General features: G+C 35.9%; 1 protein-coding gene across 1 annotated transcript in view; it reads right to left on the bottom strand.

Moving 5' to 3' along the window:
• Nucleotides 1-16938, bottom strand: part of kif15 (kinesin family member 15) — a 29564-nt gene extending 12626 nt beyond the window's left edge. Inside the window, exons 1-19 of the mRNA XM_056452346.1 lie at nucleotides 16841-16938; nucleotides 16580-16604; nucleotides 14080-14263; nucleotides 13906-13982; nucleotides 13786-13823; nucleotides 12841-12938; nucleotides 11745-11924; nucleotides 10712-10921; nucleotides 9664-9789; nucleotides 9459-9581; nucleotides 9252-9384; nucleotides 7993-8075; nucleotides 6604-6804; nucleotides 5685-5871; nucleotides 4233-4374; nucleotides 4013-4154; nucleotides 3751-3933; nucleotides 1492-1620; nucleotides 933-1038 (exon numbers count right to left, since the gene is read on the bottom strand). Coding sequence (XP_056308321.1) covers nucleotides 933-1038; nucleotides 1492-1620; nucleotides 3751-3933; nucleotides 4013-4154; nucleotides 4233-4374; nucleotides 5685-5871; nucleotides 6604-6804; nucleotides 7993-8075; nucleotides 9252-9384; nucleotides 9459-9581; nucleotides 9664-9789; nucleotides 10712-10921; nucleotides 11745-11924; nucleotides 12841-12938; nucleotides 13786-13823; nucleotides 13906-13982; nucleotides 14080-14263; nucleotides 16580-16604; nucleotides 16841-16859 — 2386 coding nt within the window. The 5' untranslated portion in view covers nucleotides 16860-16938. The remainder of the gene's footprint in view (nucleotides 1-932; nucleotides 1039-1491; nucleotides 1621-3750; nucleotides 3934-4012; nucleotides 4155-4232; nucleotides 4375-5684; nucleotides 5872-6603; nucleotides 6805-7992; nucleotides 8076-9251; nucleotides 9385-9458; nucleotides 9582-9663; nucleotides 9790-10711; nucleotides 10922-11744; nucleotides 11925-12840; nucleotides 12939-13785; nucleotides 13824-13905; nucleotides 13983-14079; nucleotides 14264-16579; nucleotides 16605-16840) is intronic.
• Between the last annotated feature and the right edge of the window lie 336 nt (nucleotides 16939-17274).

The raw sequence follows: 17274 nt of genomic DNA, 5'->3' as shown, positions 1-17274 counted from the left end.
TCCATGCCTAATATTTGGTGGCCAGAAAGTGATTTATTTTTATATGAATTGTTAAAATATTGGTCTCCGTGTTGCAGCAAGTCCAAAGACTGATGTGTACACCATGATTTTATATAAAACTCACTTTCAGGTGTGATTGAGCTAAAATGTTCGTTTATGACCACCTTTTAGCTCAGTTCAAATGAGTAGCGGCTTGGACCCGGAAACAGTATACTATACGACTTAACAAGCGGATGGGCATGTTTGTTCTGGTGCTTTTATATAATCAACATGGTTTGGCAAAATCAGATTTTTGCACTTTTAATCGCTATTTAAATCCAGAATGTATTTACTAACATGCACAATAAATTTATTACGGTAATTATTAGCTACTGTAATTATTATTAATGTCAGTTAATAAAAATACAGTTGTCCAATGTTCGTTCATGTTCATTCGTTCATTTGTTCATGAGAAGCATTTTTTAAAACAATTAAATTCAAGAGTATTTGTATAGCGCTTTTTATAATAATTATTGTTTCAAAGCAGCTTTACAAAAGGTGCACATTACTTAAGTTGCGATGAAATATAAAAGTCATTTCATAAAAGTCTGTGTACATATTTAATGAAGTGTATTTTTGTAAGTGTATGTGTTGTCTTCAAAGTCTTCGATGGATTTTAATAATGCATTTTTAAATGTTGAACTATGATTAATAAATGCTGTACATGTATTGATCATAATTAGTTAATGTTGGTAAATACCTTAACCAATAAACCCTTATTATAAAGTGTGACCAAAACAATTAACATCCACAGAAGGTTTGATCTCAAAGAACCCATCATAGCAGCTACTACAACACTGAATTTCAAGTTTCATATCAATGCATTTATACTGCAAGGGTGTGTGCAAAATAATTATGAAACCATGCAAAACAAAATGAACGGCTTGTTTCACCATCCATGGTCCTATTTTCATCATCCAGCTGCTGCTCCAGGGTCTTGATTCTCTCCTGCAGACGCTCCTGTTCTTCCTGCAGCGAGTGTCGCTCCGCACCGAACATCTACAGACGGAGAGCACCATTAAATAGTTAGTTCACAAAAAAATGAAAATTAGCCCCTGGTTTACTCACTTTCAAATTATAAGAAGATTCAATGAGAGTTTTTAAAATATCAGCTATCGGATGTAACAAAAAAAATGCTTTAAGGTTAAAAATATCTATATTTATCTTTCAAGAATGCACTGATTCCCTACAGGAGACTTTATTCACTCCTTAGAGGCAAATTTATTATAGATTCACATGCTTTGTCCATCTATAATAAAAAAAAAAAAGAGTCTATCTGTTTAAAAAAAAGAGGAAAAACCTGAGAATTACTCATTTTTAATTACACTAATTTTTAAAATAACTTCGACTGATTCGACTGAAAGAAGAAAATCATATGATGCCTCAAGGGTGAGTAAATCATAGGCTAATTTAAATGTTAGGATGAACTAACATCACAGCCTGCGAACACACCTGTTCAGTGCGATTGGACTTTTCAGTTGCGATGGTGACCTGTTCTTCCAGCTTGCTGATTTGCTGAAGCAGTTTTCTGTTCTTGGCTTCCTCCTCATCTAACTGGCCCTTAACACGAAGGGCCTGTTCCTAAAAACAATCCAAAAGGAAAAGGTTTAAACAGATCCCTCATCACATCTATGCAAATTACAACATTTTTCGACTTTTTTTGTTGTTCGCACAATGCTGGTGTAAAGAACTTGTGAAACTAATTCATGTACAGCAGATATAAAGCACATACAGACTTAAACTGTTCTAATATATCTAAGTGTTATGAATTGTCTAAAATGATCTGGAGGCCTATGGGTTTGGGCTTAATTTCTATCATTTTAGATAGTCAGGCCGGGCTCGGGCCCATAAATAAATGCATTTGATGCATTTCGATCAGCGCGAGAGAGTAATAAAATTATTTGTTACAAAATCAAAACCCATCCCAGCAAAGGTGAAACAAATGATGACGGAGAAGTCAAAAAGGGCTAATTTTGCAGAGTGGGAAAATGTCCAGCAAGCTGACAGGAAGAATGAGGAGGTCACTCGCTACATTGAAACCCCGGTCATGGAAAATGAAATGGATGTTCTTGGCTGGTGGAAGAGGAATCAATCAACTTGCTAAATTCAGATCAGTAGTACTACTGTATGCATCCCAGCCAGCAGCAGCAGCAGTGAAAGGGTGTTTAGTGCTGCTGGACGTACCATCAGTGCGCGCAGCACCACGCTAAAGCCATTTACGGCAGATTCAATAATGTTCCGAAAGTATAATAATAATCTAAATTATAACTAAATGTTGATTAAATCATAAATGCATAATGTAGACAGAGTATAGGCTAGTGTTGGCATTATTCTTTTATTATTCAGCTTCACAGTCGCCCCAAGGCCAGACCGTGAAGAGAAGTGGTGAAACAAAACCCACAGAGCCTTAACGAATCTTAATTTCGTTATTGCCAAATACCCGTCATAATTTAGAATTTATTGTAATTTAATTTGTTAGGAAAGACTTGTTTTTATTGGTGTGTTGGCCAATGTAAAGGCTGAGTTTATGTACCTAGGCCTATTTAGAGTGTTGAGAGAACTTTACCTGTTTGTTCCAACTTCTAAGTGGCCTATAGCCTACATTTGTTATGAATAAATTATGTTAAAACGTATAAACGATTCATTCTTGAAAAAAGGGAAAAGAGCTGTGTGCATGTGCGCATTTGAATTATGTTGGACTGTAAACGGGTTCTGGCTTTTAAAAAGCTGTCAATCAAAATGTACTTGTTGGGCTCGGGCCCTATTGGGCCTAACTTTTATGGACCGATTGCAGTTCTAGCCTGGTTTCACAAACTGAACTTAGCTTAAGCCATTAACAAATTTAAGTTAGTTAAGCAGCTTTTATAAAAAGGTCTTAGAAAAACACATCACTCGTGTGCATCTTGACAAACCATGGTACTGACATGATATCTCATTATTATTTTCAGATATGACACAAACATTCAGTTTTTAGGCTACAACTAGTCTTAAAGGGCTAGGCTATCTAAAAATATTCTTCACTATTTATTCTAATTCACATGGCATTAACCCTTTAAGTGCTTCTTTCTTCTGTTGAACACAAATGAAGATATTATGAAGAACGCTTCCATAGAAGGAAAAAACTAATGGAAGTCAATGTTTCAAACATTCTTCAAAATATCTTCTTTTGTTAAACTGAAGAAAGAAAATCAAACAGGTTTGGAACAAGTAAAAGGAGCTTAAATAATAACAGAATTTACATGTTTATGGAATAAACTATTCCTTTAAAGCTTTTCTGTGAAACCAGGGGGTAAAACTTCTAGAAAAATCTAAGCCATACTTGAGTTGTGCTTCAAATTTAAATTATTCTGCAATAATTTAGGTGCCATACACAAAAAAAGCACTGTATTGCTTCTTGTTGTGTGTAGATACAAATCAAAACGCATATATAAATCACACAATACACCTATTACACTAAATAACAGAGGGCAAATATAAAAACTTGAGTCTTAGGCCTTTCCATGGTTTTGTCAAGATTAGAGCCAGAAATTGATTATAAAAGCAGATTAAGTGTTTGTTAATTTAAACAAGAGATAACTATATTTCACAACATTAGAAAGTACATTGTGTTTAGACACTGATAATTACTAAAGCAATCAAACAAAACATGCATTCTTAATATTTATATTAATAACTATGCAAGCACAGAAAATTTGCATATGTCCCATTCACCTGCATTTGCTTGAGCTCTTCAGTGAGTGCTTCACAGGCGAGCTCATTCATCTCTGGAGGTGGCTGTTCATTCTGGATGTCGTCCACATCCGTCTCCTCAGACTGTCCATTCAGATGCTCCGGGCTGGACAGCGGCACCAGCCGGTTACGCAGGTTGTAGCCTTTAGTTGGTGTAGTTAAAATCTGAGAAACGACAACAGCAAAATAGAAATATTAATTCTGAACTCATGCTAAAAAAAGACTTTAAACAAGATCTCTCTACCTTTATGGTCTCAGCGTGAATCTTGTTGAGTTGAGACACTTCCTGTTTGCTGTGGGCTTTCGTGGCCTCTAGAATCTTCTCCAGATGTTTGTTGGACTTCTCGAAATAGCGCTTCTCAGATTCCAGCTCGGCCACCTGTTTTCTGAAGAGTAAAGGATTTATTTACTTATTAGAATGATCTTAATCTAGGTCACGTGTTTGATAAAGTTGCGTGTCTTACTTGGTGACCTCCTTGAACTCCTCAAAAGCCTGAATTGTCGCTGTGAGCTCCGACTGTTTCTGCAGAAGCTGAACTTTCATCCGCTCCATCGAAACGGAGGACAACGTCTCCATTGTGACAGGTGTGGAGTAGGTGGATGGAGCTAATAAACAAGACAGAAACATACATTTTACAACAAATGTGTTGCATTTTCTAAATTAATCACACATCTGAAATGTGCTGTGACCTAGATTTTAAACAGGTCTTGGATAATGCAATTGATGTCAACCATGGCGCATTTTACATGTGCTGCTAGTTTTGGTACGTAGCATGGATTAGCAGGTTGCTTGCTCATTTTTAGCAAGCTTTAACACGATTTAGAATGTTGTTAGCATGTCTCTAACACAGTTAAAACAGCATTACAATTTTCTGCGTTGACTTTGTAAACCACTTTTGAATATATATATATATATATATATATATATATATATATATATATATATATATATATATATATATATATATATATATATATATATATATATATATATATATATATATATATATATTTGGAATCAGACAGAAGTTGCAATAATCTTTTCTTCTCTACGGTCATGTTTAATTGAATCTGAGTGCGATGGCTTCTGGATTAAGTACAAATGGTGGGCAGGATTTGATTTTGTCCACAATGAATAGACTTGATGGTTGTGGTTTACTATTGGCGGATCTCATGCGATTTTTTCCAGGGTATATGCAGGAATCCTAAAGGTAATTTCAATACCTTTTTAAGACTTTAACGACCTTCTCAGAATATTTTAAGACCTCATCGCCACTTCAAGTCCTTATCAGTATCAAAGCTTGAACTTAATAAACAGTTCTTATTAAACAGTTGTAGTTAACTAAATCAATGGAGCAGAGCCGTGCAACAAAACTCAGATAAGCTCGGAAGAAACAAACCTTGAAATAATACATTACGTGGTTGTATGCAAATTAAAATTTTCCCATTTTGCTGTCTGATTCGCTCTATGGTTTGCCTCCATGTGGAGAGCGTCACATCACCTTCCTGCGTTTGTCGCAAATTACACGGCATCAACTAAAAGGAGGAGCATGGCCAGATGTGGCACAGCCCAAACCAATCTTGTGGATCGAGCACGCCGTTGTTAATATTAGGAGGAAATTAAATATATTTATGCTTTTTTGGAGTCAAAATCTTTGGACAGCACTTGAACAAAATTTTAGACCTTGTAAAAACACAATTAAAACTTTTTAATACCTTTTAAGGGCCTTCATTTTCTCATAATTGATTTATCAACTTTTAATACTTTTTATAACCCCGGCGGACATCCTGTTTAGTAAAGCAAAGTACAAGAAAAAAAAAAAATTAATTATAAAAATGAACTGTCCCTTTAACTTTGCCAACTCAACATATAAAAATCATGTCCAACTGTCCAAAAAGAGATTTGTTTTCTTCACCTCCGTTGCTCTCCTCTGTTTTCTGAGCCTCCAGCAACTGCAGGAAGGTTTTCTCCAGCGCAGTTAAGGACTGGGCCTTGCTCTCCATGGCAGATTTGACAGAATCCAGAGCTCGCAGGGCTCGAATCTCCTCCCGCAGGCCGCAGTTCTCAGCAGCGTAGCGCATCATCCGTGGGTTGTGCTCCACCTGATAAAAAGAGAAGATAAATACTAGGGATATATAAATAGGTCAACAACAAACTTCCATGCATTAAAGGCTTTAAAATAAAGTACTTTTGGAAATAACAGATGTGCAACTTACCAAATTAGTGGTAAACTTGCAATTCTTATTTAGGCCTAACGATTATATCTACTAACTTGCCAAAAGAAAAGCTTCAGGAGCTACTAGCGCACATTTAAAGGACTGTATTCATTATTATTTTATAATTGTATTACCATGTACAAACTAAACTGTTTAAATGGAAGACATTTGTCTAAATTTAATAAGGAAAGAAAAAAATCTATTTGAAATTGAACTATTCTCTCCTAAATCCATCATGAGCTTTGAACAGTAGATGGTGTTGTATGTTTTACAAACAGCCATTCCTTGTATTCAGTTCCTTACAAATACAACGATAACCTTAGCAACACCTGCTTTTGAAACTAGCCAAGAGCGCCATCTGCTGTTGAAATACAAGCATGGAATCAATCCATTATAAAAAATTATAAAAATATCAGAATCCATGCAGATCGGATTTCTCAAATGCATTTGACACAGCTCTAATTCTTAATACATGTAAAACATACTACTCTGAATAATATGAACATATAAAAATTAATAAACATAACATTATATTTATTACGTTAATATAACATAACTAATTACATGACTAATACCATATGTACTTGCTAACTTGACCTTGCAAATGTTCACATATACCTGATCTCGAAGCAGACGTATCTCCTCCTGCAGCTGTTTGTTCTGCTCTTCTGGCTCCACTGATCTCTGGCCTGTCTGAAGCTCTTTCTTCAGCTGTGCGATGTGATCATCTCTGAACTTCAGGATCATGCGGTTCGACTGGATGAATTTCTCTTTCTGGGCCCAAGCAGCTTCCAGCTGAGACACTTTCTGCTGGAGAGCCTGTAAGCAGGACAGCAGCAGGAGGAAACTGTGATTAACGCCAGTCTTATTTAAAGGAAACATTTACATGTAGATTGTTTGACTTGTTCTGAAACAGTGAATAAAAAAAAGGAAAAGTTTCATCTTGGGTGGGTTCACCTTAACAAGGTCAAATTCAGACATTTAAAAAAAAAAAAAATCCACCAGAATGCAGTTGTGTGTGTGTGCTCACTGTGGCTTTCATTGTAGCTGTGTTTTTACTAATATTACTACTACTACGACGACGACGACATGACAATTTCATTGAGCAAAAATTGAGGCTTCGGTTGTAGTTTTATGTTATTTTTAAATATCTTTTTCACAAAAAATACATATTTAGGAGGCTTATATTATCTTTGCTCTTGGACTAGGTTAACCCACCATTTATTCTACAACACCAGTGTCAATTCGCTTTGAAAATGATCATTTTTTTTTGATGATTTTTGATTTTGACATTAGTTGTCTCGTTAAAAATCGAAGTATTTTTCAAAGTTACATTTAAAGAACATGCACACCATCTTGACAACGTTTCAGATAAAGGTGGTAATATTTTATTTACTTACTATTATAATAATAATAATTTATTAGGCTTAAATACAGATGCTCTTTAAGTAAAGAAAGGGTTTTAAATTGTGTCATATTTGTTAATAGTTTTTATTTAAAATATTTCTGATAATACTTTCATAAATAAAACCTTACAAGTGTAAGAAAACATAACATTTAAAATGTCAAAAAATAAATAAATTAAAAAAAGATCCAACTTTTCTCTATTGCATTCAAATGATGTTTTTATAATGTAAAAAACAAGCACACATAGAAATAAAATAGAAATGCTCGCTATAGTAATGTAAGTGATGTCAGCTTTATTATGACATGAGTGTTTTTTTATGTGAACAAAGTATGTTACTTTTCTTTGATTATATTTCCTTACATATTTATATGGATTTCTTTCTTAAAGAGCTTCAAATGTAAACCTGCATGTTTAGAATATAAAACATCCACAACATTACTACACCTTTGGCACAAATGATCAGATCTAAAAACATTTTATTCTAAGTCTCTTTACATTTGACAGGAGACCAGAAAAGAAAGATTCATGAGCACTCTAAAGCCTCATAATTTATTCACAAGGGCAAATTTCGATTTAAATAATACAAAAACAAAAAGCACCTTCTTCTCCTCATGTATTTTCTTCCAGAAGTTCATAGCCTGAATGAACTGCGTCTTATAGGAAACCTCAGGCTCAGATTGATCTGCAACATAAACATCAGTTTAAACATTATATAAACACGTAAAATTATAATAATAAATGACCTGACTGTATTTTTAAATTCCTGACACTATACCAGTACAGACTGTCTGTGACTGAGTAATACATTATTACTTTTTAACTGCTTAGAAGTAAGAAGAAATGTTAAAGAGCCCATATTATGGGTTTTTGAAAATGCCCTTCCATGTAGTGTGTAACACAGCTCTAAGTGAAGTGAAATATTCAGCTAAGGCTTAAATCTGTAAGTGTACAGTGTTTAAAACTGTTGATTCATCTATAAAAGAGTCGACTCATAGTGCTTCAACCGAGTCATCTAGATAACGAGTCATTAGGTGTTTCGTGATGACGCGACTACGAAACACAAGTAGTTGCGCGCGAACCCGCTATATAACTGAGGACGCGGGTGCGGAGGGGGGTGTAACGGAAGTCGCCCTCTCTATTCTGCCGCCCTAGGGGCGGATATAACTGCTGAGAACGCGGGTGGCGAGGGAGCTGTCGCGGACGCCGCCCTCTCTATTCTGTCGGCCTAGGCGGCCAGCTAGGTTGCCTCTATGGACGCGCCGGCCCTGGTGTTGTGTCTTCTAAGGAGGAGGAGGGTAATGTGTGTGTGTGTGTCTGTGTGAAAAGAGCAGGTAGACTGTGACGGGCTAGGAGATCTCCTCGCCAGTTCTTGGAGTTTTTGCTCAATAAAATAGTTAGTCGTCTGTCTTTTTTAAATCCATCGTCTGTATTTACATTCACCCACTGGCAGCCAAAATCCGCACCTTACACTATAAAGCGTGTGTGCACTGTGACTACTTTTATATTGTTGATTGGCTGCTGGGCATTTCACTCTGTCTTGCGCTGAAGGCTGTCAGTGTCGACCAATCGCAGCAGGCTGTCATCGGTCCAATCAGCGCAGATTAGCTTCGCGTTGAGGAGGGGTTTGGGAATAAATTAATCGCTGAACGATTCATATGGGAGTCGCTGGGATAATTAGATAAAAATAAATGCAGATTATAAGAACATGAAAATGTTTTTTGACCTTGTATGCATATTAGACTGTTGTTGGAGACCCTTACAACCAAAATATGACATTATTTCATGTATAATAGGGGCTCTTTAAATGCTAAAACCACTTCTCTGTGAGCAATATATTGGAAATTTAACATGTCTGTACCTGACTGTGCGTCCGTTGGTGCGAGCTCTACAATTCGCCCTTGTGAAAGAGCATTAGCAAGCTGCTCTTTTAATTTTCTCACTTCCGCTTGCAGTTGTCTGACATTTCCCTGAGTGTCCTCATTCACCATAGCCTGCCAAACCACCAACACACAGATCAGTTTTCACATGTCTTCGAGAATACCGTTTTGATGAGTTTATACATCACCTTATTTTTGATGAGTTTGGCTCTCTGAGCGAACTGCAGGGTGGAAAGTGTCTCTCCAAAGCACTTGGAGCCTGGATGAACGTTAGCAATGATGTACGTCTTAGCATTCCCGCCCAGAGAATCCTGATATGATGAACATTAATCAGTCAGAGAAAGTTCAACCATCGGCATCTATTCTGATAACATTTTCACAAAGCCTCCTCACCCTGAGCAGGAAGGTCAGCTTTGAGTCTCTGTAGCAAATATGACGGTTCTTCCCATTGGATATGTCCATCAGGGCCATGATCACCTGACCGAGACACATCAGAGAGCGGTTGATGCTGCTCGCCTCCTGAAGTTCATAAAAATCAAAGGTTACGGTTTGTTTTTACAGCTTTAATACAGAAAAGTAACATATTTAAGACTTTTTTTTATGTATGTGTAAATTTTACTCGTGTATTGTTCAAATTGACTGTCCTTTCGTTATGTTAGTGGCTATTTTTGTCCCATTGACTTCCATTATAATGACATTTTTTGTATGCAAAGCCTTGACACCCCATAATACCATGCATTCTTGATTGTTTTCCCTATTGAGAAGAGGTAAAATTGTCATTTTATACTGTTGATCATCAGTTGGCAGCATTAATCATTTAGATTAACCATTTAGGCCTGAGCAAAAACGTTTCTGGGTTTATATGGAGTTCTATGGGGTAACAGCAGATTATAGTGTGTGTGCATAAACAAACTTTGTGTACGATGTTCTAAAAGCTGAACTGCTTACTTTGATTTCTTCAATAATATCAATATAATCTTCAATTATATCAACATAAGTGTGCAACGGTCTCTGAAGCACTCTACACCCCATATAAAACCCAGAAACTAAGCTTTATTTGCACTGTAACTGATGATTGACAGCACAAATTACAAATTGTACCTCTTCCCAAAACGAAAAACCAGCAACAATCAGGAATACATGATAATATTGTGTCATGGCTGTGCAATCAAAAAAATGTCATTATAATGGAAGTCAATAGGGCAAAAACAGACCCCAACATAATGAAAGGGTAGTCAATTAGCCCAGAGTGTATTTTTTTTAACTTTCAAAGCATTTTCCCAAAATATGTGTTAAAATAAGATTTTTAGCACCAAAAATCCTTCCATTTGCTGAAAAAGAGAAGGTTGTGGCCAAATTAAGACTCGAAATCAGCCCAGAGTGAATGAAAACATCCCAAACAGCACACAAGGGTTAAGTGGTAACTTTTGAACTGAAGCACCTTGAGTCGTGAACCTTCAGTATGCGTATCTCTCTGTCTCTCAGATCCTGCAAGATCCACAAGGTTGAGCTGCGATGTCCTGATGTTCACCACTTCCTGTCCGGTCTCCTTCGACTCCAGTGTCATGGTGAAAACCGCATGTGAACGAGAAGATTCACGGTTCATGGAGGTGGACGCCACTCGCCTGTTCCGCCATCCCATCGATAACACCTACAAACACAGAGGCCACAAAAAAAACTGGATATTAGTTTCAGTTTCACTTTTAACGCATATATTTATTACATACAACCGATTCTAAATTATATGTGATTTTCCTTAAACTGGAATGATATACAACAAATAATGAATGTGTTAATCTATTCAATCTGATAGGGAATATTTGATTGTAACTAATTGTTGTTTGAATTATTGTCAACCTCTTTAACCAATAACAGCTGGCTTTTTACACCATTTTGTGCATTAGCTCAAGATGCTAACTTCAAATTAGATACCATATTACATGTCTAAATCAGAATTTTATTATTTTTATTCATTTCATTTCGTAATAGGGGGTGGCACAGTGTCTCAGTGGTTAGCACTGTCTCCTCACAGCAAGAAGGTCGCTGGTGGTTCGAGTCCCGGCTTGGCCAGCTGGCATTTCTGCGTGGAGTTTGCATGTTCTCCCCGTGTTGGTGTGGGTTTCCTCCAGGTGCTCCGGTTTCCCTCACAGTCCAAACACATGTAGCATAGGGGATTTGAATAAAACTAAATTGGCCGTAGTGAATGAGTGTGTGTGCATGAATGAGAGTGTATGGGTGTTTCCCTGTACTAGATTGCAGCTGGAAGGGCATCCGCTGTGTAAAAGATATGCTGGAATAGTTAGTGGTTCATTCTCTGAAATAGAGACTAAGCTGAAAGAAAAATCAATGAATGAATTTCATAATATTGTTTTTAAAAGGTAAATGGAACCAAAATTAATCTGCTATTGTTAATCCTAAACATTTAGTACAAAATGAGAGAAGAATAGTGTCAGCTAGGTTGATACATGCAGTACCTGATAGGCCTCTGCTGCAGACGCTGCATATTTCTCCACCGATCCCTCGACAAAGACGCCTCTCTTGATGTCCTCCCGCAGGAACAGGCTGGTGGACACACTGTCCAAGAGGTCATAAATCTGCTCATTGTAGATCTCTATGAACGAGCACTTGCAGAGGAAGCTCTTCATGCCACCAGACTGCACAGGAAACAATCAGAATTCAGGATTTATTAAAGAGCTGCAGAATATATTAGTGTAACTGTCAAATCAAGCAGGCTGCGATTTAATTAAATTAACGTGCTACCCACTTATAAATAACTATTATGTATGAGTGTAGATGCTAATATAGTTATCATTCTTGTTGTAAATGGTCTAGTGTTCAATTTAGTGCAAGAACACAACGATTTCATTAAATAAACCACAGATCATGCTCATTTTCATTTACAGTACATAATATTCGAGTCTAGCTCGTTTAGAATAGATTGTCACTTCTAAATCAATCAGAAATATGTAAGGAAAAAATATATATAATATTATTATGTGGTCTATATACAGTGTCAGGTTGGATGGTAAACGTTGGTGGACAGCCATTTTTAGGTCTCTCCAAAGATGCTCAAACTGGTTTAGTTCAGGGCTCTGGTTGGGCCATTCAAGAACAGTCACGGAGCTATTAAACACTGAATACTTATGACTACAAAAGGTGTAATATTTCTTGTAACATTTCAAATAAAACTTTTGCCATTTAGATCGTATTTCCAAACATACATGAATGAATGGAAAAACAATTCAAAAATCACTTTTTCTTCTGTGAAAAACTGATGACATTTCATCCTAATTTTAATAATAAAAACATTTAATTTAGAGTCTGTTTGTCAAAAATAACAAAACGATGTCTTCTTTTCAAACATGTTTACACTCATTTTTAAACACAATTTCAATGTTTCAATTTCTAGTTAGGAAATCCATATTTGGTGAAATAACACTGGTATTTTAACAATTTCTCTCAAACTCATATCTAATTAACTGAATAAAGTGGTTTAACTATACTATGCACACATAATTGAAACAGCATACGATTTCAATAACTTAGCATAGCCAATTTAACTAATCTCACCCGTTCCACCTCTCGATTGATGAGAAAGAAGAGGTATTCAAAACTTCGAGGAATCACACCACGCAGCTCATCAGAAAAATTATCGAGCTCCGAAGGACCTACACACACACACAATTCATTCACAAACACGTTTATGCATGTATTCACACTAATATAATGCACACGGATAGCACCAAATATCACAAAATGTTTGAGAAAACTTTAAGGGATAATTCACCAAAAAATGCCTTAACATTAAGGAATTTCTTTCTTCTGTTTGACACAAAATAAGATATTTTGAAGAAAGTTGGAAAAGAGCAGCCATTTACATTGATAGTCGGAACAAAAATAAATAAATACGAAGCAAGACAGTGGCTGTTTTTTATCAGATGAAAGATAATCAAAAAGGTATGAAATAATGTAGGATGAGTAAATAATGACAATTTTCATTCTTGAGTAAACTATCCCTTTAATGGCCTGGTATGTGATATGCATTAAGTGCACCGTTTTCTTGGGAACGTAAAGTCTACATTGAAATCACTTACATTTAAAAATGTTAAGTTCCATGTATATTAAACTGTTTTTTATTTTAAAGAACAAAATACTATTTAATTTCTTATGATACTATTAGAATATCACAGTTAATAATGTTATTACTATATATTTGGGGATGCTCTGATTCCTTTGTTGTGGGATTGGTGAGGTGAACTAAAAGCAAACATTTCCACTGATATCAAACACATTTTACAACATCTTCAGTAAGTAATTTGAGACCTTTTAAATTTAAGACTAAAATTATGTTTAAAGTTATGTATGATACTACACCAAAATATATAATGAATTTAGGACTTTAAGAACTAAATGTTAAATATGTATACTCAAACAAATGTTTAAAAAAAGTTCTTCAACACCATCGCCATCACTGTGAAAACTTTTTTTTTCTACTGACAAGATAATAACACTTACCCAGCATAGTGAAGGTCTTTCCAGAGCCTGTTTGTCCACTGAAAAACAAATGCACGATTACCCTCACTGTAGCATTACCAGAGCTGCAAGATGTCTGCCAGAAGCCACACATAAACTCACTAAGCAAAAATGGTGCCGTTGTATCCATTCATGCAGGACTCCACAATGTTTTTAGCCACGCTGGAGAAAACCTCCTCCTGAAAGACGTCAGTAACAGAGATAAGATGTTCACTTGGCTGATTTTTTTACCTGCGAAGAGTTAATCTATAAAAAAAAAACTATTAAAAACCTCACCTGACTGGTGTTCATGTCAGCTACATGGTCGTACGTAAAGGTCCGTGGCTCAGGTTTGCAGTGTAATCTGACAGTCTGCGGTGAGCTCACGGTCAAACACAGGCTGTGATCTCCGTCTGTGCTTAAACCAGTGCCTTGAGTCAATGGTCGAACCCGCACAAACACCTTGATGGCGTCTCCATCACTGCAGGGGCATATGAAAATGTAAGTCTCAATGCAGAACAAATCTGCTTTATGTGTAAAAGCCAATGAGTAAAATAAGTGACATTTTTGATTTACTCCCACATATGGATTTATCTATGTAAAAGGTAATTTTGTGAAACATTGTCTTCAGTCATTTGCATATACTGATCTGCAAAATACATTATTCGCAAGTGCTATCTATATATTATATATTATTTATATATTAAATTTGAGCAATTCCATGCAAATGTCAACCGTGCCATGAAAAAAATTAATTTTCACCAAAATATGGAAACCGTTTTGTGTAAGTGTATATTACAGTACTGTAAACATACTCAAAAATGTCCCTGTCAATGTTTTCAAACTATTATATTTGATTTACCAAAGTCACACAAGTGGCAATTTCACATCTGACACATCCATAATGACACTTTTCCCTCATAAATGCAAAAAAGTCAAATAAAATAAAATCAATATTTTTTGTTCAATGGGAAGTCGAGTCTTATCCGATTGATTATCATTATTTCTGATGGGTTGTACAGTTTAATTTACAGAATATCTATGTTGTATACTGTAAACTCATCCATAACGTGTTTATTTTCATCATTTAAACTACAAAACATGTTTACACATTGATATTATTGGTATCTAACCAATCTTCTGTCTCGCTACAATCCAACTCGCTCTTTAAGATCTCAAAACTCAGGGCTTCTGGTAGTACCTAGAATAGCAAAGTCGAGTAAAGGAGGTCGAGCCTTCTCATTTATAGCTCCTAAACTCTGGAATAGCCTTCCTGATAACGTCCGAGGCTCAGACACACTCTCCCAATTCAAAACTAGATTAAAGACCTATCTGTTCAGTAAAGCATACACTTAGTGCACCACTTAGGGGGCTTCCACACAGGTTATGCATCTTGCTGATATACACTGTGAACATCAGCTACGCTAATTATTTTCTTTATTCTCCATTTCCACCTGGGGATACTCTTCCCGAGGCCCTCAGACTATGCAGAGTCACTGATTCGATCCAAGACCAACGACGAGATGATCCCAAGGTTTCCATATCCTGGACCTGGCCGAATCCTGAACAACTACTGCGATGGTCATGGAAGAGTGGAGAACATGAGACTGATTCCTGTGACGCTCCAGAGACAGACGAGTCTTCGCTGAGGCCAGCTTCCAGCCTCCGCCACTGAGACTGCAGCTCTGCACAAGACGTTTGGCCAGCGGAGAAATTAAAATGGTCGTGCCCTACTGAGCCTGGTTTCTCTCAAGGTTTTTTTTTTTTTCTTCACTTCCGCCTTTAGTGAAGTTTTTTTTCCCTCTCCGCTGTCGCCACTGGCTTGCATGGTTCAGGATCTGTAGAGCTGCGCATCGTTGGATTTGCTCTTCAATATTTGGACTCTCAGTAGTGATTATTAAACCACACTGAACTGAACTGAACTGAACTGAACTTAAACACTACAAACTGAACTACACTGTTCCTATTTACTATGACCTTTTATGTGAAGCTGCTTTGACACAATCTACATTGTATAAGCGCTATACAAATAAAGGTGAATTGAATTAAATTGAATATTTTTCTCATCCCATAACTCTGTGGTTAGTTGTTCTGGAAAACATAAACAAAAGTTTCAATATAATGTTAACATATACTTTCTAAATGAATTTATCAGAGTTTTTACTGCAAATGTCACATCCATAATGCTGGAATTATGGAATTAAATATATATTTTATTAATAGGGGTGATGTTACTTGATGATAGTTTAAAATTAGGTCTAATCTATAACATGACAGTTTACGTTTATTGTATTAATCAAAGTAAAATAAATATGAATTAAAGAGGGTAAAGTGTTTTTCTTCTGAGATTTGTTTACATAATGCTCATTTGGGGAAATAACGTCTTAATAGTTGCATAGATAATTGTAATATATAGATTTTTTTATTGATTGATAACTCCAATAGTTATACATAACTTTGTTCACATCCCCCACAATTATAATATTCCATGAAATACTCATATTTGATTATGAGTGCAGTTAATTTACATTAATACAAATTTCGGCTTGTTATTAGCAACTTTAAATTAGCATTTATTGAACTTAATGCTAATGTTTCTGTCAGACAAATGTCAAAACTACATTTCATATGTAAACAAAGAAACAAATGTTGCGGTCACATAAAATGTACATTAAAATGAGAAAATTCGTCGCGTTTGACTATAAACATTAAACATTTTCGTCATTTTTTCGAGCTCATTGTTTATTAGTGCGCAGTTCATTATGTTTAGTCAGTGTGTGAATTATTATTGATGTACCTGTTGGTGTTTGCTTCCGCAGTTGCTGCATAGGAAACAGAAAAAACACATTTAGTAACAAAACTACAGTAAACATACAGCTAAAATGGACGGACACAGAAGCTCGTCAGTAAACATTAAGGCAACGTATGTTCGACTATAATGGTAAACATTCAAATATGATAAATCATAACGTAAACATCTCGGTTATTCGGTTACTTGAGAATCATGCGAAGTTTCCGATCGATATATTAACTGATAGCGATAATAAATATTACTCACCTTTGCCTTTAAGATTCATGATTCATTACTATATTTCCCCTTTTTTGCCCTCTCTCTGTTCGTGAAGGCAGGATACAAAATTTGGCGCCTTCTTCTTCCTCTTCTTCTTCTTCTTCTTCTTCTTCGTTTTTTGGCGAATTGCATTCTTTGTGCATATCGCCACCTACTGTGCTAGTTGTGCAACCAGATTCTGTGATTGCTCTGCCCCAATCCCACAGACCTCAGAGTCCAGGCGCCGGTTGACGCTGCGTGTTCAGCTCCTCCCCCCTGCACACTGAACTCCTTAATCTCTAGACTTGTAACAGAGCACTTATTTTATTTACTTACATGAGTTATATTTTAGTTATATTATTATTAGTTATATATTATTTTATTATATCCTTTTATCTAATCCTGTATTATATAAAAAATTTATTAGAGTCCTATATCCTATA

This window comes from Danio aesculapii, chromosome 25 (genome assembly GCF_903798145.1).
Source record: "Danio aesculapii chromosome 25, fDanAes4.1, whole genome shotgun sequence".
NCBI lineage: Eukaryota > Metazoa > Chordata > Actinopteri > Cypriniformes > Danionidae > Danio > Danio aesculapii.
This window is presented reverse-complemented; position numbering and strand designations above follow the sequence as displayed.